Genomic DNA, 19995 nt, shown 5'->3' on the forward strand with positions numbered 1-19995 from the left:
GTGTCTTTGTGCCATTTGATCCTGATTCAAAGCCAATGGGCTCTGCCTGTGTCACCAGTCCATCTTCGACTTCCAGAGGATAAGGAGAAAGAGGACCTGGACCACTTAGATATCCTCAGTGGGGGTTGGTCACAGGCTCCCAATCCGATGACCCACAATAGGGATATTAAATTTAAATAGGAAGCAGGGTGGGATACTGAGTTTCCAGGTGTGGGGTAAAAAGGATGCTGCTGATGAAAATGCCGAGCAGTGACTGGCCCCCAAAAGATAGTCCCCTTGGGCAGTCTGCGGGCTTGGTATGCTCACAGCATCCTCCTGGCCCTCCAGGAGGAGAATGTGGTCTGCGCCCTTAACTGGAAGCACACGGGGATGGTGTCAGGGCACTCTTCATCCAAAGTTCTCTTAGCATTTAAAGGGCTGATCCTTGCCCATTCGGTAAATGGTGATTTTACTTTAAATTGTTCTCATTGCTCTGGGAAACTTCTTCTCCTGTCTCCAGACTTGAATTTAGTAGCTATACATCCTAAGAAACAGCCAGAAAATCACCCTTAGATGGAGTCTCTATCCTCATTTGTTAAGTTATAATTATCTCTGTCTTCCTCTTCCCTCTCCCCAAGAAAGGCCTGAGCTGATAGCACTGGCTTGCCACTACTCGTGTTTCTAGGAGGGTGGATTTTTAGAAGCATAGGACTGGCAGGGGAAAATGCCAGAAAGAAAGACAGGGCCCTCAAGATCGACTGACTGGGGCGCTATGTTTACCTTTGGGGAAAGAAACAGAAGTTGAACTTAGCAGGTCACTCAGGGCGAGGAGGCCGAGGGTTCTCTTCCACTCAGAACTCTGGCTCTGTCTCCCGACTTATGACTTTTAGTCACGGCCTATTTCAGGTAAGAAAAGGAGAGGCGTTCTGTTTTCTGTCTTAGTTCAGACTCTCGAGCTAATTTGATGGGTTCCATTCTTTTCGGATCAGGCCACAGAGGTCGGTGGTCAGTCTGAGCTGTGTGTGCCCTTCGATGAGGTGCCCGCTCCGGGTCTGGTCCACCATGCTTGCTGGTGGGGATGTCGAATGGTAGTAACATGTCAGTCTAGACAGCAGAAGCCAGGGATGGGGCGGGTTTCTTGAAGGCGGTGTGGACCCAGTGAAAATATGGATCTCTAGAACTGGGCCTCACGTCTGGAAATGGGTGTCGGTGTGGAGTGGCCACACTGCTTTAGCACCTGCTGTTGAGATACTTCTGGGCATTGATTTTCCAGATGTGGCCAGGGCCACCTGCATCCCCATCCTGTGAGGATCGGTGGCCCCCAATCTTTTTGGCACCAGAGACCGGTGCTCCTAGGACAATCTAAGACCTGATGATCTGAGGCGGAGCTGAGGCGGTGATGCTAACGCTGGGGAGCGGCTGCAAAGACAGATGAAGCTTCGCTCACTGGCCAGTCGCTCGTCGCTCACCTCCTGCTGTGCAGCCCGGTTTCCAACAGGCCACAGACTGGTATTGGTCCATGGCCTGGGGGTTGGGAACCCCTGGTGTAGATGACAGACTGTAGGACTCTATCCTAGAATCTCTGAGGATGGGATCCAGAAATTGACACTTGTAATGAACCCCCCGACTCCCACCCCCGCCAAAGCTTCTTAAGTGAAAAGTTTGAAAATCCTTGTTGTGGCTCTTTTGAGTTACCTGCCAATGGCGGGGATCCCTTTCCTCTCTTGGCGAGCTGACGCAACCCTCCCTGGATCCACAGCAGATCTGAAATGACGTGTCTTCTTTCCCCAACACTCGGAGGAATGCTTTTGTTGCTCTTTCCCTTTTAGAAAGACTCACGAGCTGAAGATTGCTGGGGATGGATTTCAGGGGGATGCCGAATCCGGAGAGGCAGGTCTAGGCCTGGGGCAGCTGGGATGGGCTGTTACTGTTCAACGATTGTTTTAGGGTTGTCCAACTACCTGGCCTAAGGCTGGCCATGCGGCAGCTGTACAAGGCCATCTGAGTGTGGCCGTGAAGGACTTAGCCTGTGTTGAAATCCCGAGTCAGTGCTAACACCTCTGATGACCTCGAACAACTCATGAGACTTTCTCTTTCCTCTCCAATAGGTGTGCGTCTTGACCGAGTGCGTGGAGGCCGCCAGAAATACAAGCGACGGCTGGACTCAGAGAGCAGCCCGTACCTGAGCTTGCAGATCTCCCCACCTGCTAAAAAGCCATGTGAGTGCCAGGGCAGTCCATGCCCCTTTTGCCAGCATCTGTACTGTGATATCTGGCATCCCGTGGGGCAATGCCATCTTCCCAGCCCTGGGTTATGGGACAATGTGGATTTTGGGGAGGTGGCATCAGTTCCTGGCATTGGTGTTGGTACTTTAGAATGATACTTCATTCAGAAAGCCTTTCCGTATGGGATGTCACAAAACGTGGTTCCAAATGAAGCGTGGTCCTAGGAGGGCCTGGGTCCCAGCATCCTGAACATGGTCCTCTGACCACCCACTCAAAGCAGGTTCCTCTTGGGAGAATTCACCAGGCAACTGCCCCTGGAGGAGTATTTCTCAAGAGCCCGAATCACCACTGCCAGCAACTTTGCGGAGTCAGAAAGGGAAGGGAGATTACAGCCACTTCTGACTTTGCCAACTTTTCTTCCTGACCCCTCCCAGGCTCCACCCCTTTCCTCTTCTCAGCCCCTTTCCTCTTCCCAGGCATTTACTTTCCGTCTTTGGTCGTTGCAGTGACCAAGATTGTCTCCTATCTGCTGGTGGCCGAGCCAGACAAGCTCTATGCCATGCCTCCCCCTGGCATGCCTGAGGGTGACATCAAGGCCCTGACCACTCTCTGTGACCTGGCGGACAGAGAGCTCGTGGTCATCATCGGCTGGGCCAAACACATCCCAGGTGAGTCTCGTGGGACCGGGGAGAGTGTGTAGCCAGGGGACTCTCAGCCACTTTCCCCACAGCCGCGGTTCTGATGCACGGCGGCCTGGACTTGGTGACCCCGCGGAATCCTGGCAAGCCTGTGATCCTCTGGGATTTTTTTCTCTCCTCGTGAGACTGGAGGGGAACAGGTGTTTGGATGATCCCGTAATGTCCCTAAACTGCTGGGGCTCTTCAGAACCGGTTATCATTCTAAATGGGCTATAACTACATCCACAATAGGGGATGTTCAAAGAGCGAGTTTTTTGAATTCTTAAAAGCCCAAAACTAGGGTTTTCTTGTAAATTTTTTGGAAATATGCTGGAAAACAATGCAGAAGAGGGATTGGTTCTCTTGCTTCCTATTAGAGGAAGGTGGAATGAGAGTTAAGAACACAGTTTGGGAATCAGACTGGGATTCAAATTCTGGGCCTGCCACTTTGTAGCTATGTAACCCTGGGCGGGTCCGCCCACTTCTCTGTGGGAATAACATCCTTCGTGGGCTGCGTCCTGAGGATGAAACGTGGGCCTGTGTGAGCGTTTGGCATTTGCTAACGTCATTTGCATGCTCGCGCTTGCCTGCTCTCTAAAGGAGGCCTAACTCCTTATGTGTATTCTGTTATTTTACGATCAACATGGAAAGTATGTGTAATGAACGTATTTCAGACGATACGGACTTTTCTTCATTGCATGTGGCCCTAAACCCGTCTTTCAGCTTTTCTTGTATTGGATAAGCAGCGGGAACTGAGTCTTTATTTTATTTTTGTAGACACCGATACCCATGTATTTTACATTGCTTATTTGTTGGGGACCTTTCTAAAGTCTCTGCAGCTTATTCTTTTAAGGTTCTAACGAACTCGGATCTTGGCGTGGCGGAAATATTCTGTTACCCTCTGTCGGTGGTTCCCCATGGACTCGGGTTCTTACTAGCTGTGTGACATGGGACACTTTATCTTGTCTGTAGATCCTTTTTTGTTGTTGTTTGTTTGTCACCAGCTCTGAAAAATGAATACAGCATATATAGTTATGCAGCAAAGATGTGCTAGATTTCAGATGCCAAGACCCACAGTCGATTGGGGTGAGTGAGAAAGTTCTTATGTAGGATGTTGTGCACAGCTCATAGGGAGGAGCCTTCTCACTGACAGGTGCTTGCAGAGAGCCCTCATGGCTCAGAGGTGATGCTGGTGTCATTTAGCTGGCTGGAAGCCTAGAATTCCACTCCCTGGTGGCCCCTGGGTATTTTGACTCAGGGGTGGGCTCCCTGGGGATCTGGGCTGGAGCGCCCTTCCTAAGGAGCTCAACCTCTTGGGATTATACACTCAGTAGTTTTTGAATCTGTTCTGTGCTGGTTCAGCACAGATGTGGGGTCAGGCCACGGCTTAAGATACCTCAGCCTGGATTGCTCCACTAACCCAGGGCCAAATCGGGCACAGCTCCCTCTGCACCCGCCTTTCCCCCCCACATCACACACTCCTCTTCCAGGTTGAGCAGAACTGTATCAAGCAATGGCTCGGGAGTGGCTCCTGGTGGTGCCCCCAGGTCACTGCTTTCCTCTCCTGCCACCACCCCATCCCCCTGCCTCCTGCAACACCTGGTGGGGGGGCGGGGGGAGAGTAGAGCTAGGAAGCACCCATTCCCCCCTCCATGTCTTCCTCCCTCCCGGCTCCATCTCCTGTCTGCCCAACCAAGAGGGCAGTGGGCAGAGCGGAATGGTTCCGGGGCACAGACCCCAGATTCAGGCAGACCTAGGCTCTGAACCCAGCTCTGTCCTAATGGCCTTGAGCAAGATCTTTCATTTTTCTGAGCTTTGGTATCCTTGCCTGTGAAATGGGACTCATTACAGAGTGCCTCCTCACTGGTCGCTGGGAGGATATGGCACACCTATCCCAGCCCCGGCTCATAGTGGGTACTTGATAAATGGCACAGAGTATGACCATCTTTGTTGCTAATAGTGTTAAAAGCCCTCCTTTTGCATCATCATTTCTCCTTGTCCAAAACTGAATTCTTTTTTATTAAAAAATAAAATAAACATAGGGGCTCATTTGTCTGTCTCAAATGCTAATTTGCCCATTTTGCATAAATCTGCATGCTGAATTATTTGGGCCTGACCTTCTGGTGTTTAAGGTAAAATTAATTAATAGAGTCTCCTGCCACTGCATGTAAACCTCATATTAAGGGCAATGACACATCAAGTCCCTAATATATTTAAACTAATTGACTTAATCACATCTCAGATTAGATGAAAACTCTTCTGAAGACCCGCTCACTAACGCTCTTAAAAAGAGAGACCGTAAGAAAGAGCAGGTTGAGTAGGGAGGATGCAAGCCTGGGTTCTACCCCAGGACTTGTGTCTGCTCCTGTCCATCTTGGCTCCTGGACAGAAAGAAGAACTGGCTCCTTAAGACAGCTCAGGAATAGAGCTCTGAAAGGGAGCCCAAAACTCTGCCCTTAAGCACAGGAAACCAGGTCTCCTACCTCAGAACCCTCTAGCCTCTAGTCCAGAACCTGGCATGCAGAGGGTGCTTCACAGTTGCCTTTGCACGCATTTATTGAGCATTACCTATATGTAAGATCTTTTGAAAAAAGTCGTGGCTGATACAGAGAATGAGATTAATTTCCGTTCCCAAAACCCCATTTGGGAATAAGATGGGTAATTAAAAAAAACTTTTTTTTCGTGGAAAATTTTAAACAAAGGTATCAAATAGTATAATGAATCTCAATGTGACCATTAGCCTACTTCAACAGTTATCACCCCACGGTCAGCCTTGTTTCATCTCTACCCATCTACTTCCCACTTCATATCTGACAAGGCAGATACTTAGAATACAGCAAGAAGAACCCCAGGACAGAGTTTAGAGGCAGGAGGGATGCCGTGGGCTGCGTGGGGAGCGAGGAGAACCTGAGTTGGGCCTTTGGGTCAGGGCTGGTGGGCAGAGGCCAAGGAGAAAGAGTCCAGAAAGGCATTAGACGCTGTGAACCAACAGCAGCTGACATGGTCATGCAGGCACCGAGTGACCGGCTTAGCCAGGGGAAGGATTATCCGAGCACAAATTCATTCCCAGCACTCTGCTCCCTTTTCCCATATTTTTGAACACATAGGACCCTTTCACAGGATGAGTCCTGTGGGGAACTTGAGCCTAATTGGGATTTGCTCAGAATAGCAGCCACTCTTTTGTTCGAGTCAGTGTGAAGTTGCCCTCCCCCCAAATGTTGATTTTCTAAGTATTGGGTTGCCCAGAGGACAAACTCAAGTCTTTAGGGTGGCCGACTCTTGTTCTCCGTGAGCAAGAGATTAGAACAAGAACCAGCAGCCTTTCATAGGCGGTGGTTTCACTTGATGAATTGCAGCCTCCATATGTTATTAGCTGGTTATCCTCCCAGCCCAGGCAGCCTGGAGGCTGCCCCAGCCAGGAGAACCTTTTCCTGCCAGCCCATGGGGGGTCACCACCTGCCCTGCCCAGCCCCAGATGACATGTGCATGGCCTCTGCAGGGGACCCCCAGAGGCCTCCTCACAGAGGGTCCCTCAATGGCCCTGCTCCCAGGTATCCACCGTCTGGCTCCTGCTGGGGAGAGAAGAATGCCAGCGGCCCATGAAATATGGGCTGCCGAGTGACAGCAGCTGTGTCTGGAGTGGCCTCAGATCCTATAATTACATCTCCCTTTATTACCTCTGCTAATGGCCCTCCAGGTCGACAGAAACGATAATAAATTAACAGATTATGAACTCCACTTGCCACAAATTATGTGCTCTTTTTTTTTTTTTTAAATTCCAAGAGCTTGTGCTGTCAAATCAGTGGGGGATGGGGGTTTGGGAAGAGCCTGAACCATATTAGATCAGTTGGTGATAGATAATGCAACTTTCCAGGGGCAGCAGAGCTCAAGGTAGGGTACCTGGGGAGAGAGGGCCAGTGGGCAGTCAGCTTGGGCAGGGCCAAACCTCAAGGGGCCGGTGCCACCAGGGTCAGCAGGCATGGGGACAGCCCTGTACCCAGGGGCATGGGCCACACCCAGCAGCCCCCTCTGTCTCAGAATTGCTAATTATGTGATGAAGTAGAAGACCCAGCCCAGCAGGAAAAAGCAGAAGTGAGAGGTGCTTTGCTGAAGGGCAGGGAGGAATGGTTCAGCCCCTTTGTTTGAGTTTAAATAAAAGAAAGAATATGTGCTTCTAGTAAAGTTGTGGATGTGACTGACAGAGGGGTAGAAATTATGAGATCCAAACCCCTCATCTCTCTCATGCATCCCTCTGGGGATTTCCTCCATGGAGGGATTTCCCTTCCTTCCATGGATCAAACTGTAACACTGCTCGATGCTTCTTCAATTTAATTATATACATTATATACAACAGTAGCATTTACCCCGGGCTAAGCAGTGTACTAGGTGTTCCACATATTAGCTGATTTCATTCAAACAGCTCCATAAGGATAGTGCTATTATTACTCCCATCTCACAGATTCGGAAGCTGAGGCACAGAGAGGTGGACTTGCCCGGGGTCACAGCCAGTGTCAGCAAAGCTGAGATTCTAACAGACAGCCTGACTGTGGCGTCTGCAACCTTTACACATACCCTCCTTATGCTCTCTGGTGTCTTCCCACCTCCACACACACATTCTACCTCATTCTTTCTAGTGGCTTCTAATGTGCCATTCATTTAACTAATAATTACATTTATATAATAATTGCATGTATTACATTAGTTACATTGAGATTGTTTCCTGCTTTGGGTCATTTCAAATCGATTTATCTTTGTTTATTTAAGCATACTTCTCTTTCTAGGAGAAGTTCCTAGTTGTGGGGATGCTGGGTTAAAGAGAACATGCCTTTCGTTTTTGTGCTTGATTTCATTTTATTTTTGGACATTTTAAGCATGGACAGGTTCAAAAGCAAAAACTAGACAAAAATGGGTACACAGAAGTCTTATCTCCATCCCTATTCCCTTTCCCTCCTTCCTCCTACAGGTAACAGATTTTATTTCTCATTTTTCCTTCTACTGTTTCTTTTCTCAAATATTAGAATTTTTTTTTTAACTTTTTCAAATATTAGGAAAGAAGATCACATATTTCCTGCCTTCCTTACCCAACATGAGGCAGCCCTCATACGCTCTCTAGCAGTTTGGAGTGAGCATTTGGATTTGCACAGCTATTTCCAGCTCCTTTTGAAGATGCTCAAGAAGGAAGAGAGCAGGCAGAGGCTGAGTCCAGTACTCAGACCAGCCTAGCGGGGAGGTTGGGACACAGGCCTCACAGATGCAGTGGTGGCACAAAACTCTCCAAGGTGCTGTCTCTGCCCGTCAGGCCCATCTCTGACATAAAGGCATTGAAAGCCTCATTCATGTCTGAAGGACTAAGAGGGGCTAACCAAGTTCTTTCAGCACATTTTCTTGTCATCTAAGAGTCGAGGCCCAGTGGCATTTGTCCATTCTCTCCTCTGTACCTTGAACCTTTGTCAGCACTTCCTTTGCACCAGGACAGGTGCTTGACAGTGGGAGTGAAGAGACGAACAGCATGGCACTGGTGCTCCCAGGGGGCTCAGCACACAGCGCATGGCAGCTGTTCATGCAGACGCCGTGGTGGGCGCAGTCTGCATGAAAGGCCCTCGCCACCCCTTTTGAGCTCCACTTCACTCTTCAGAGCCCAGCCCCGACATCTCCTGTTGTGTAAAGCCTCCCCCCATAGCTCTACTTAAGTCATAACTTCATGGTGACATGTGGTACTTGAGGTGTCTTTCCCTCTTGACTGTGAGCTCTTGAAGGCAGGACCACTTCTGATTTGAGCTTGTCCCCGGTGCCTTGCACAGGGCCTAGCACTTGATAGTACTCAGTAAATATTTGTTGAATGAACGAAGGGGCAGAAGCATGCGGTTCCCATTATTGTAGTGATTCCACACCTGTGTGATTAGCCTCACAGGGGTCTTTTCTCCTCCGTTTCTAGAAGCCTGGCTCTTACCTCACCCTCCACCTCTGCCACCTTCCAATTCAATTGTCTGTTAATTTTGCCTAGTCCGTCTCCTGCGTCCTTCCTCCCATTCTGTCTGCTTTCAGACTCCCCCTCACCGCCAGTGCAGTCCCACACTTCCCTACATACATACACATACCCTCACGGGCTGGCTGATTGGTATCTGTTAATTAATGTCGCCCAAGGCCTCTTCTGCTCAGAAGGCTGATAAGGGAAATTGGATGTCCATTTCTATCTATCTTTTATTACCTCCCGGCTCTCCCCAGCACCACAGGCAGCCACACACTGTCTCCCACGCCGGGATCCCGACAACACACAGGCATCTGACCCCACTGTGCCATAGCCTCTCGCCTAAGAAGGCCCATCAATCCAGGCTTGCCCTGTGTCATCGGTGTAATTGCTCCAGTTCTTGTCAGTCACTCACGGATGCCAGCAGCCAGGTGGCGATCCAAGGCCCGGGTTGTGCAGGTCGGGCCAGGGGACCTGGAAGGTTGGACTAAAAGAGCGCTCACGGGGAGAGGGCGTGGAGAGGCTGCCAGGTGGAGAGGCTGCAGCCCCAGGAGCGCCACCTACAGATGAACATTCACGCACTGGTTGGAAAATGGGGAGGGACACTGGTTGTTAGAGACAGAGGGCAACAGATGAGGGGGAAATAGACTGCGTGGGGATGCAGAGCGATGGGCCAGTCCAGAAGCTTGGGACCACCCCTCACCTCCGAGGCGGAGAGGAGGGCCATGCCAGGGGAAAGCTAAGAACGGCAGCAATGGCAGCAACAGCTACAGTTGCCACCGCCACGTGGCGCGGGTTTACTGAGCTCCGAAGGGGCGCGGGGAGTAGCGCGGAGAGCTTTCCGCACGCCCTCTTTTCCGTCCTCATGGCACCCAACGCTTCCAGGGGGGGTCAGGTTCTAGCTCAGCAAATGAAGCCACACATCCCACATATGCAAAATTACCCCTGAAAATCCCCAGATTGCAGCGGCCATGACACATGGTGCCAATGGCTTCGTGGACACGTTTCCTTCTCACGAATCTGGCATGGTCAGTGTGAGAACCAATCACTGAGTTTCGAGTTGGAAGTTACCACCTGTGTTTAGTGACCAGCTATTTGAAAATTCGTTTCCTCCCTCCCTCCCTAACCCCTTCCTTTCTTCCTTTCTCTCTCTCTTTCTTGTAAATAAAGATGTTAATTGATTTTGTACAAGTTAAGTGCGTGTATAGCGCAATTTCAGTATATTCCCGTTTTGCAGAGGAAAGTTTCATCTCATCATTAGTAATAACAGTAAAAGTTCTGTAACTGTGTCATATGTTCCGTAACCATTGCTTCGTTCAGCGATTCCCTGAAGCAGGCACCGCGGTTATACCCATTTCACAGATGAGGAAGCTGAGGCTTAGAGAAGTTGCCCAGCTTTCCCAAGGTCAGGCTACAGCTAGTAAACGGGAAGGAGTCAGGGTTCGAGCCCGGGCAATCTCTAGAACATGTTGGACAAGACAGTGTCACAATTCTGAAGCCATCCCTACCCCAGCCTTCTTTCGCTCTGGAGTCAGCCTCTTGGCTAGCAGGGAGGGTAAACACCCATGATTCCATGCTCGTGGGTTACAGAACTGCTGGTCTGTCCTTAGGTGCAGAGTGAGGGCTCTGACCGACCCGGGGGGCTTCTGAGCTCTTTGCAGCCCCAGGCTGTGGTCACTGGAGGTCACTGGCAGGAAGGAGCTGAGTCTGTTCCTGCTCAAGCCTCCAGGTCCCTGCACAGCTGAGACTGCACTGAGGATCAGGTGTCACTTTAAAACACCAAAACCTCCCCCGGTTTGACGTGGAAACTCCCCATACTTAAGGGGACCCTGCACTGCCACCTCTTGATTCTACTATGAATCCAATAACTCCTTAAATTACAAAGGTATTTATTTTATCAAAAAACCTCTCCAGATGTATACAAAATACTCTAGAACTAACAACAATAATGATAACGAGTGTCAACGTCAACTGAGCACTTGTTATGTAAGTCTTTTCCATGAATTCCATGTCTGACTCATTCACAAAGGGAAGGACAATGAGTCTCCCAGCTGCAGAGGGAGGGGCAGGATCTGGAGGTGCCTGACTCCTGCCCCATCCTGCCCCCTAACCAGCCCCAGAGAGGCACCAGCCCTCCCACCTGACTACCTGCTGCCCTCCTTGCCCCCTCTTCCCACCGCAGGCTTCTCGAACCTCTCTTTGGGGGACCAGATGAGCCTGCTGCAGAGTGCCTGGATGGAGATTCTCATCCTGGGCATTGTGTACCGCTCGCTGCCCTACGACGACAAGCTGGTGTATGCCGAGGACTACATCATGGACGAGGAGCACTCCCGCCTCGCGGGGCTGCTGGAGCTCTACCGGGCCATCCTGCAGCTGGTGCGCAGGTACAAGAAGCTCAAGGTGGAGAAGGAGGAGTTTGTGACGCTCAAGGCCCTGGCCTTGGCCAACTCAGGTAAGGGGGCGGGTGTGGGGCCTGGGGAGCACAGCTCTGGGGCTGTGAGCACCACTCTGCTGCAAGGGGCAGGGATGCCATGGAGATGCTGGAGCTTTTTGTCACCAAAGATTGTGCAAAGGGTGGCCTAGGGTTATAGCAGCGTTATGAAGGCCAGCATTGATGGAGCATTTCCTAAGCCCTTGCTTTGCAGGGTACTATGGTGGGCCCTTGATAACCAGCACTCCGGTTAAGGACACAGATTCTAATGCCAGGTTACTAAAAGTCAAATCTTGCTTCTGTCACTTGAGCAGGTTGCTTCGCTCAGCTTCTTTATCAGTAAAGTAGGAACAGTAAACGGTTCCTACCCTGCAAACCTATGGAAGGATTTATTTGTATATAATTATGTTATGCTTACAACATACCTGGCCCATAATAAATGCTCAACGTGTTAAATAAATTAGCTATGATGAACTTATTTTGTCCTTACAAACAAAGTAAGCAAAGTTCTTATTTTAACTTCATTTTACTGATGTGGAAACTGAAGCTTAGAAAGGTGAACCATATTGCCCAAAGCCACACAGAACCAGGAGTCAAACCAAGGTCCTCTGAGTCCAAAACCAACTGAGCTTGTGCTCACTCTTTGAATCTTGCAATCAAATGCTCACACACAAGAGGAAAAACCTTCCCAAATGAGTTGTTTAGTCCGACATTAAAAAGGAGGCGTCGCTCCATTTCTTTAGCTCCCGCCAGTTTCTGGCTAGACTACCTAAGAAGAGGGGCTGGCATAGGGGGGTGCAGGTGAGTAATCTGTGTCCACACTTTGCATCCACTCTATATAGGGTACTGTGTTGGATGGTGGGGAGATGCAGAAGGAAGAGAAAGGCATGGTCCCTGTCCTAAAGACAGAGTGTCTCAGCAAGCACGCATGTAATTCTGCTGCAGGGTGGCATGTGGTTGAGTTAACTGCTCAAGTCTGGGTCAGATGGACCCAAGTTCAAATCCTAGCCTGTTAATTTGTTATGACCTTGGACGAGTTGGCAACCTTCCTTAGCTCTGTCCTTGTGTGTAAAATGGGGATATCCCAGTACCTCCTCTAAGCACTTTTGAATGAAATGATCAACTGAAGATAAAGCACTTAGCCTAGTGCCTGGCCTGGAGGAAATGTTCCATAAATATTAATTATTATCATTATTATTCATATTAGAAGAAACAAAGTGCTATCAGTATATGGAAGAGGGAGAGCTGGCTTCCAGGTGGAGACAGTACAAAGCGGGCAACCAGCTGGTTTGCTTGATGCTGTCCTTCTTTTTCTGAAAGTCCCATATCACAGGGAACCTCAGTCCCTGGCTAACCAGGTCAGTTGGCCCCCTAACAAATGGCTTCATAGAGAACACAGGGAACACCTTTGGTGCCCCATCGGACCCCCTTTCCTGGGTCAGCGCACACATGCCCCAGCTGCTGCGTTTGGCTGCTGAGAGCTCACATTACCCTCCTTCACCAGAGACTCACCCTCACCTGCCTTGCCAGGAGGGTTACCTACTCCCCCCGACCCCCGGCCCCCTCAGCCAATGGTGAGTAGACCCACACAGGGAACAGAAGCCTGGACTCCTGGCACTGTGGGATGAGATGGTAGCCGAGGCCACATCCTTACCTTGTGGGCTCCCACCCTCACCCTGTCCTGTCCCCCGCCCTTCCATTCTCCTGAAAGCATACCCCCCATGCATCGCATGCACCCAACCCTCGTCTCAGGCTCTGCTTCCGGGGAACCTCATACAGAGAGGGAAGCATGTTTTTTAGTTTAAATCACTCTTATTAATAAACTAATAATTAAAAATTTACATGCTTCTACAGAGACCCTTTATATTTTGTACATTTTGTTGGAGAATGCTAGTGCTGTTGGGGTTTCCAGTATGGCTTTAGATCGACAGAATAATTAAGCAGATGGTAAATAGAGCTCCATCTACCATCCCATCCCTGTACACAGTTTCCCCTGCTATTAACGTCTTGCATTAGTGTGGTGATCTGTTACAATTAATGAGCTAATATTGATACATTATTATTAACGAAAGTCCATAGTTGTCATCAGGGTTTACTCTGCAGGTTTTTGACAAATGCATAATGACAGATCTCCCTAGTTACATGTCATACAGAGTAGCTCCACCACCCTACAATCCCCTGTGCTCCCCTATTCAGTGTTGCAGAGGGGCTGGGAGTTTGAATGGGCAGAGGAGGAGAGGGGACACAGTGAAAGAGGAGGACACCTGGTGACCACAGTGACACGCAGCAAGTCCGGCAGGCCTTGGAGGGCACGTCCTTAATTTTGGACTCACCTGACCACTTCACACCAGGGAGGAGAGAGTGAAGAGGCAGGAGGCCACTCAACTGTCGCCTCCATCCCGCCCCTCGACACTATGCTGCAGGGGCTTTCAGCAGGCCCCTTAGCCTGGCCGGCTGCTCTTGCTTTGGTCTCAACACATACAGACAGATGCACATACGTAAATGCACACACACATACGAATTCACACACACGAATATGCACACACATGCACACACACCACCGGAGGACTTATGCTGGTTTGGTGACATGAGCCCTTCAGGAGCTTCAGCTAGCATCAAGCTTCGCCTAAATACAATACAGTTTGCCATGTGAGACGGAGTGCCGGGAACCTGGACTTCTTCCCCAGTGGCATCTGCCAAGCCATCCTATACCTTATGAACAGTTATAAGAAGCTCAAGGTAGAGAGGAGTTTGTGACAGTCAAGGCCCTGCCTGCATAGTAGAGGAATGAGCTACAGGCAGGAAATGAGGAAAGAATAGGTCTGTTTGAGGAATCCACTAGAAAAGCACTTTGGGGTCAGACTAGAGGCTCTGGGGCTGTGAAGGCTCTGGTGGCAGCCCCAAGGGCCACTGTGAATGCCACTGCTGAGGTTGAGTGGACCGGACAGGACCACTCAGATGTGGCTCAGGGGGCTGACACAAGGCAGGAGAGTGAAGCACATCAGAGACAGGCTGTAGCTCCAAACCACGACCTCTCAGGAGCCTGCCCGCTGTCTTTCACCCTGTGTCCCGGCCCTCTCCAAGGCTCCTGACAGCAGAGAAAAATCATAGCCATTGATTTTGTAATTAACAGTTTATCAATGCCATCGATACAGACGCGCTGATGGATTGCAAAGAAATTAATCTTGCAATGTTATTTTATTTCATTTTTGGTCGAAGGCAGCTGCCAATTTTAGCCTCCTTGGGGAGACGGGGGAGAGAGAGGGGAAGCTGGCGGGAGGCAGGGAGTCTGGATGGCCAGGTCCCCAGCCTTGCAGGGACCAGTGCACCTTAAATGCACGCTCCACAAGCAGCTGGGAGAGTGGAATGGAGCCATCCTCCTCCCCGGCTGGCAAAGGAGTCCTCACTGCCTTGGTAACAAGGAACAGAAAAATGTGAAGGAGTCTTGGGTTTGGGGCCAGTAACACTCCAGCCCTGCAAGAGCACTCACCCCAAGTCTGAGTCCTCACAATAATGATAATAACCTTTATTATCATTACTAAGTGCCTGGTAATCTGCTGTTTCATTTAACCCTCACCACTTCCCTATGGGGTATGTATTCTTATTTGCTCCATTTTACAGATGAGGAAACGAACTCAGAGAGCCTAAGTAAGTAACTTGGCCAAAGTCACACAGCGTCTCAGACTCCAGAGTCTTATCTAACTCATTTTACTGCTATCTCCCCAAGGGAAAGAGGCCGGACTCTGAAGGCACAAACTGAGTGTGGACCCAGAAAGTCAGGGGGCAGTCATTGGTGTCAGCATGGTGGTGCGGCTGCCCTTGGCAGTCTGGTATCGAAACCAATGTAACATGCAAAGGAATTTGCCCCTGTCTTTTGAGGAATTCAGGAAACTCATTCCACCTTCCTTGGAGAGACCCACCCAGAGCTTCACCCTCCCACTTTTTTGCAGGCATTTTTGCCGCGGTTTAGGATGGTGGCTCAGGACTTGTGAGAAACGTCAGAAGAAGGCTGGTTATTTTCCTCGAGGTCAGGGAGTGGGGTCCAGGAGATTCCCTTTGCTTTGGCTCAGACCCAACCATAACCCAGCTATCAGCGGGTGCTTCCTTGCGCTGCTGAGATTTAGGGAAATTTTGTTTGAACTCCCAGTTCATGGCGAGTCCAAAGCCCTCCCCAGGACTTTAGATTGCAATGGCCCCTCCCACCAATTCCCTCCATCACCATATCCCATATGTCCAGCCATCCTGTCCCAGTCCCATACTCCCTAACACCGGGCACCCAGACACAGAGCTCAGCACCTTTATCTGTGTCTGTATTCTGTAACCAGCATTTTGTAAGGCTAGAGATTGCACTGAAGACTTGAGCTGATGTCCGGCAGCAGCAGCAAGAGTAGTAGTGAAGATGATGATGGTGATGTTGGTGGTAGTGGTGGTGATGGTGGTGATGATCATAATGGTGTTGATGGTAATGGAATCACTAGCTGGGCACTTAACTTTGTACTGTTTTAAGCCCTTGACCTGTATTAACCTCTCGAGGTAGGTATGGCTATTATCTCATTTCGGGAATGAGGGAAATGAGGCACAGAGAAGTTAAATAACTTGTCTGAAGTCACACGGCTAGCGAGTGAGGGGTGCAGGATTTTATCTCCTCCAGTCTGGCCATAGACTCCACCCAGCACCTGCAGGGCAGTGACAGGTCTGCTTGTGTTCAAGCCCTGCTGCGGGCTCTCTACTTTCATCTCTTGGTGCTTTCTCAAGAAATGTCCTCCATAGATAGAGCTCTCTCCCTGGGTCCAAGCCCCAGCTCTGTCATTGGTCTCGGTGACCTCAGACTGAGAGCTTAACGTCTCTGAGCCTTGGTTTTCCTCTCTCTATGGTGACAACTTGGACGGCTCCAGAGCAGAGCCCAACGGCTTCGTGGTGTCTCCCACGCCGCAGGGTGGTGCTCTCCATCCAGGTCCCCTGACACTCACCGTTGTGCCCACAGATTCTATGTACATCGAGGATCTGGAAGCGGTCCAGAAGCTACAGGACCTGCTGCACGAGGCGCTGCAGGACTACGAGCTGAGCCAGCGCCACGAGGAGCCACGGAGGACGGGCAAGCTGCTGCTGACGCTGCCCCTGCTGCGGCAGACGGCCGCCAAGGCCGTGCAGCACTTCTACAGCGTCAAACTGCAGGGCAAGGTGCCCATGCATAAACTCTTCCTGGAGATGCTGGAGGCCAAGGTCTGATGGCCCGGCACGCAGACGGACTCCCGCCTGAGGACAAATGGACGGCCTGCTGCAGAGACCTCCACAGCCACCAGCCTCGACCTTCACGCCCTGTGTCATGGCCATGAGCAGTCTCAGAGGAAGAGGCTTCTTGCCTCCCGGCTGTGTGCAGAGTCCTGGGTGCCGCGGGGTGGGGGGACGGGGATGGGAGGGCAGGGCGTGGGGCTCATCTGTAACTGGCTTTTTCTTTGGTATGTTTTTCCTTCTCCATGGGCAGTGCTGAGGCCTGGGCCAGGGCTGACTCCCCTGAGACTGGAGACCACCGAGGAAGGGCCCCCTCTCCCCGACCAAACCACCAAGAGGCAGCTTGGACATTTCCTGGCCCCACCCCCACTGGGTGGGCAGTGCTGGCGCCCAGGATTCCGGCCTGCTCAGGTTGCATACCACCTTTCCCAGAGGGCAGGGACTTCCTTCCAGAGGCCCTGCCTGCTCTGAGGTTCTTTGGGATACTTTAAGAGACCCCACACCTTTCACAGTCCAAAGGGCTCCATCTTGCCATCCTTCCTCTAGCTTGGCACACACCCAGCTCCCAGCGGAGACTCAGTATCAAGAGAGTAGCCACTAGAGCTCACACATTCTCCTGGGCACCCCAGCCCCAGGTGCCTCCCACCTGGCTGTTTCCCGTCTCCGCCCCTCCCCTAGGATTCCCCCTGCTACCTTATGCCCTTACCTCAGAGCTCACTCAGACAGTGCTCCAGCCAGCCGAGAGGACATCAGGGCCCACAGTTGGAATAGGGCCGGCTCACAGAAGTGCTCCCTAGAGCCCCCTTTCTCCCCGCTTTTCCCTCTCTGTCAACCTTCAAGGCAGGTCCAGAGCTGGTGGTCTGTGGGAGGTGGGGGTTGTGCAGGGCCTGGCCCCATCTGAGGGCACCTTGTCCACTCTAATTCTAGACTGGCCATAGTGGGAGGATCGAGGAAGGATGGGGAGAACCCCAAACCAATCTCTGCTGAGCACAGAAAGGCCCAGAAGTGGAGATGCGTAGGCAGGGGAACCCTAAAGACAGGGAGCTCAGTGGACGTCACCAGCCTCCCTGATGCTTCCTGGTTTCTAGGGACAGTGGGCACCAGCCCACCCTCGCTGGGCGGATCAGTGCCAGAGGAGGGGCTGCTCCTGACACCCTTGACTAAGGAGGCATGCTCTAGTTCTCTGGGCACAGAGGGAGTCCACCTCTCTTGTGGAACCACCCCGGCTCTTCTCGCTGCTGGTGGGGTGGCCAACCACCCCACTTTGCCCAGGATGGTCCTGGTTTTAGCACTGAAAGTCTAAAGGGGTTTACTGTGTCCCCAGTAAACTCCTCAGTCTGGGCAATGAGGAAAGTGGCCGTGAAAGTCCATTATAGCCCACTTAGGGGTACAGCACTGAACACCCTGTCTGCTGTGCACAGGTTGCTGAGGCATTTTAGAGCAGGGGTCCCCAACTCCCGGGCCACTGACCAGTATCGGCCCTCACAGCAGGAAGTGAGTGGCGGGGGAGCAAGTGAAGCTCCATCTGTATTTGCAGCCGCTCCCCAGTGCGAGCATCACCGCCTCAGCTCCATCTCAGATCATCAGGCATTAGATTCTCATAAGAGCACCGGTCCCTGGTGCCAAAAAGGTTGGGGACCGCTGGCTTAGAGGGTGGCAGGGTATGGAGGGAAAGCATGATAGAGGATGCCTTTCCAAACAGCTGCCCCACCTGGGGAATCCACACCCATTCTAACCCACCCTCCCATCACCTGGAGAGGCAGGCAGATCCCCCACCCCCACCTGTCACTAGGACAGCAGGGGGCCAGGTGCCCTCTTCCACAGCCTCATGGTTTTTCTAAGGGAAGCAGCTGTTGCTGGTTCCGCCTCCCCATCTCCACTCTCAGACAGCACACTTCCAGGCAAGAGGGCTGCCTAAAACCCCACAGCTGTGGAGTGGCTGTTGATGGCCTTGCATAGGAAATGTCAAGGGTGGTGAGTGACCTCACAGACCAGTGATATGTGACCCCCTCCCCTACTTAGGCTGTGGGGAATCCAAGGCCACAGTCACTTGATAGTTAGCATTGGAACTGTGATCCAGAATGCTCTGTCCCTAGCTCCGTGTGGGTCCCCGGTGTCCCTGGTCTGGAGGGACACATAGGCACCTCCTCAGCATCAAAATGCCAGGGCCAAAGCCCAAGTCTAAGTTAACCGTTAGGAGCCTTGTCTTGAGGTCTGCTCTCTGGGGGCCTCCCCTAACCTCTCACTGGGCTGTGTGCTTGAGGGAGCAGAGGGTGGCATCTTATCACCTGGGCACCCTGGTCTATGCAGTGTCACTTCAAGCATGAGGACCCAGGCCTTCAGGCACGGCAGGGCTTTGCACGAGTGGTATTTGCAGTCCACCTTTTCTCGGAAGAGCATGTCTGCCTAACAGCGACAACTGGTTTGGAGTGGGGGCGTGTACTAAATACACAGGGCGGCTTTACCTTGCTGGGCCTCGTGCTTCTGCAATGTCCTGGCATGAACACCCCTTTCCAGCAGAGAGAGGGCAGTGGTCCTGATGGCTTGGCGCCAATAGGGGACACTGCTGCTGCTTGTACATTTTTAAGTGTACAGGAAACAGGTCGGTAACAGTGGGAAAGGCCCTGGTGGGCTCTTGATGGATCCACTGACCTTCAGAGAACAGGTTCAGGGGCCAGCTTCTTAGTTGGAAGTCTCGCCAGCTTTGAGACCAACCTGGAAAGAGGGTGGCCCTGGCTTAGCGGGGCATGGTGAAGTGAGAAGCGTTTAGGACACCCTGCCCCCCAAACAGGACAGAATCCAAGTTTATCCCCAAATCTGCTGTTCCCGGGAAATCTGTAAAGAGGAAATAGCCCTTCTCAGTTGTATTCTCATGATACAGGTCATTGAAATGAACCAAGAAATAAAATGTAAAAATCCAACCATGGAGAAGGTGGTATTGGCTGGGTTTTGTTTGGTCCCTGTGTCCCCAACCCATCCTTTCTAAAGCTTCCAGACTGGTTTTGTCACACATAAATCTTGATAACAGCCCCTGGTTTTTATATACAGGAAACTTTGGTTATTTCCCGGGGCACAATTTAAGAACCAAGTAGAAAGCTCTCAAAACCAGAGTAGGGCATGGGTAGGGGGGCCATGGCAAGGCCTTGGAGGAGCCAGAATCTGCACGCACCCCTGTGTTGGGGGCCACCCTCCCCTCCAGACTCGCCCCTCCCCTGTGCAGATGGGAAGTGTCGGGGGTAGGTGTCTGGGGAAGTGGTGACGAACTTGTAACAAGAAGACAGAGGGGCCCGTGCCCATGAACAGCACCAAAGAAAAGCACTATGGAAAGATAATTTTATTTTCTAATAATGATAATGTGGCTGGAATGGCTTCTTAAGATGTATATATTTTTTAAAATGCAGCCCTTCATTGCATCACCCACCTGTACATATTTCCACCTCTGTATATGTTCTCCCAAAGACCACCCATGTAAATTAAACACCC

General features: G+C 51.2%; 1 protein-coding gene across 1 annotated transcript in view; it reads left to right on the plus strand.

Annotated features, from left to right (window-relative positions):
• The window catches only part of ESRRB (estrogen related receptor beta), a 101901-nt gene extending 83611 nt beyond the window's left edge, over window positions 1-18290 (plus strand). The window contains exons 4-7 of the mRNA XM_039883878.1: window positions 2088-2198; window positions 2711-2872; window positions 11032-11301; window positions 16265-18290. Coding sequence (XP_039739812.1) covers window positions 2088-2198; window positions 2711-2872; window positions 11032-11301; window positions 16265-16509 — 788 coding nt within the window. The 3' untranslated portion in view covers window positions 16510-18290. The remainder of the gene's footprint in view (window positions 1-2087; window positions 2199-2710; window positions 2873-11031; window positions 11302-16264) is intronic.
• The last annotated feature ends 1705 nt before the right edge of the window (window positions 18291-19995 follow it).

The sequence above is a fragment of the Pteropus medius genome, unplaced genomic scaffold, assembly GCF_902729225.1.
Source record: "Pteropus medius unplaced genomic scaffold, Ma_sr-lr_union100, whole genome shotgun sequence".
Classification (NCBI taxonomy): Eukaryota; Metazoa; Chordata; class Mammalia; order Chiroptera; family Pteropodidae; genus Pteropus; species Pteropus medius.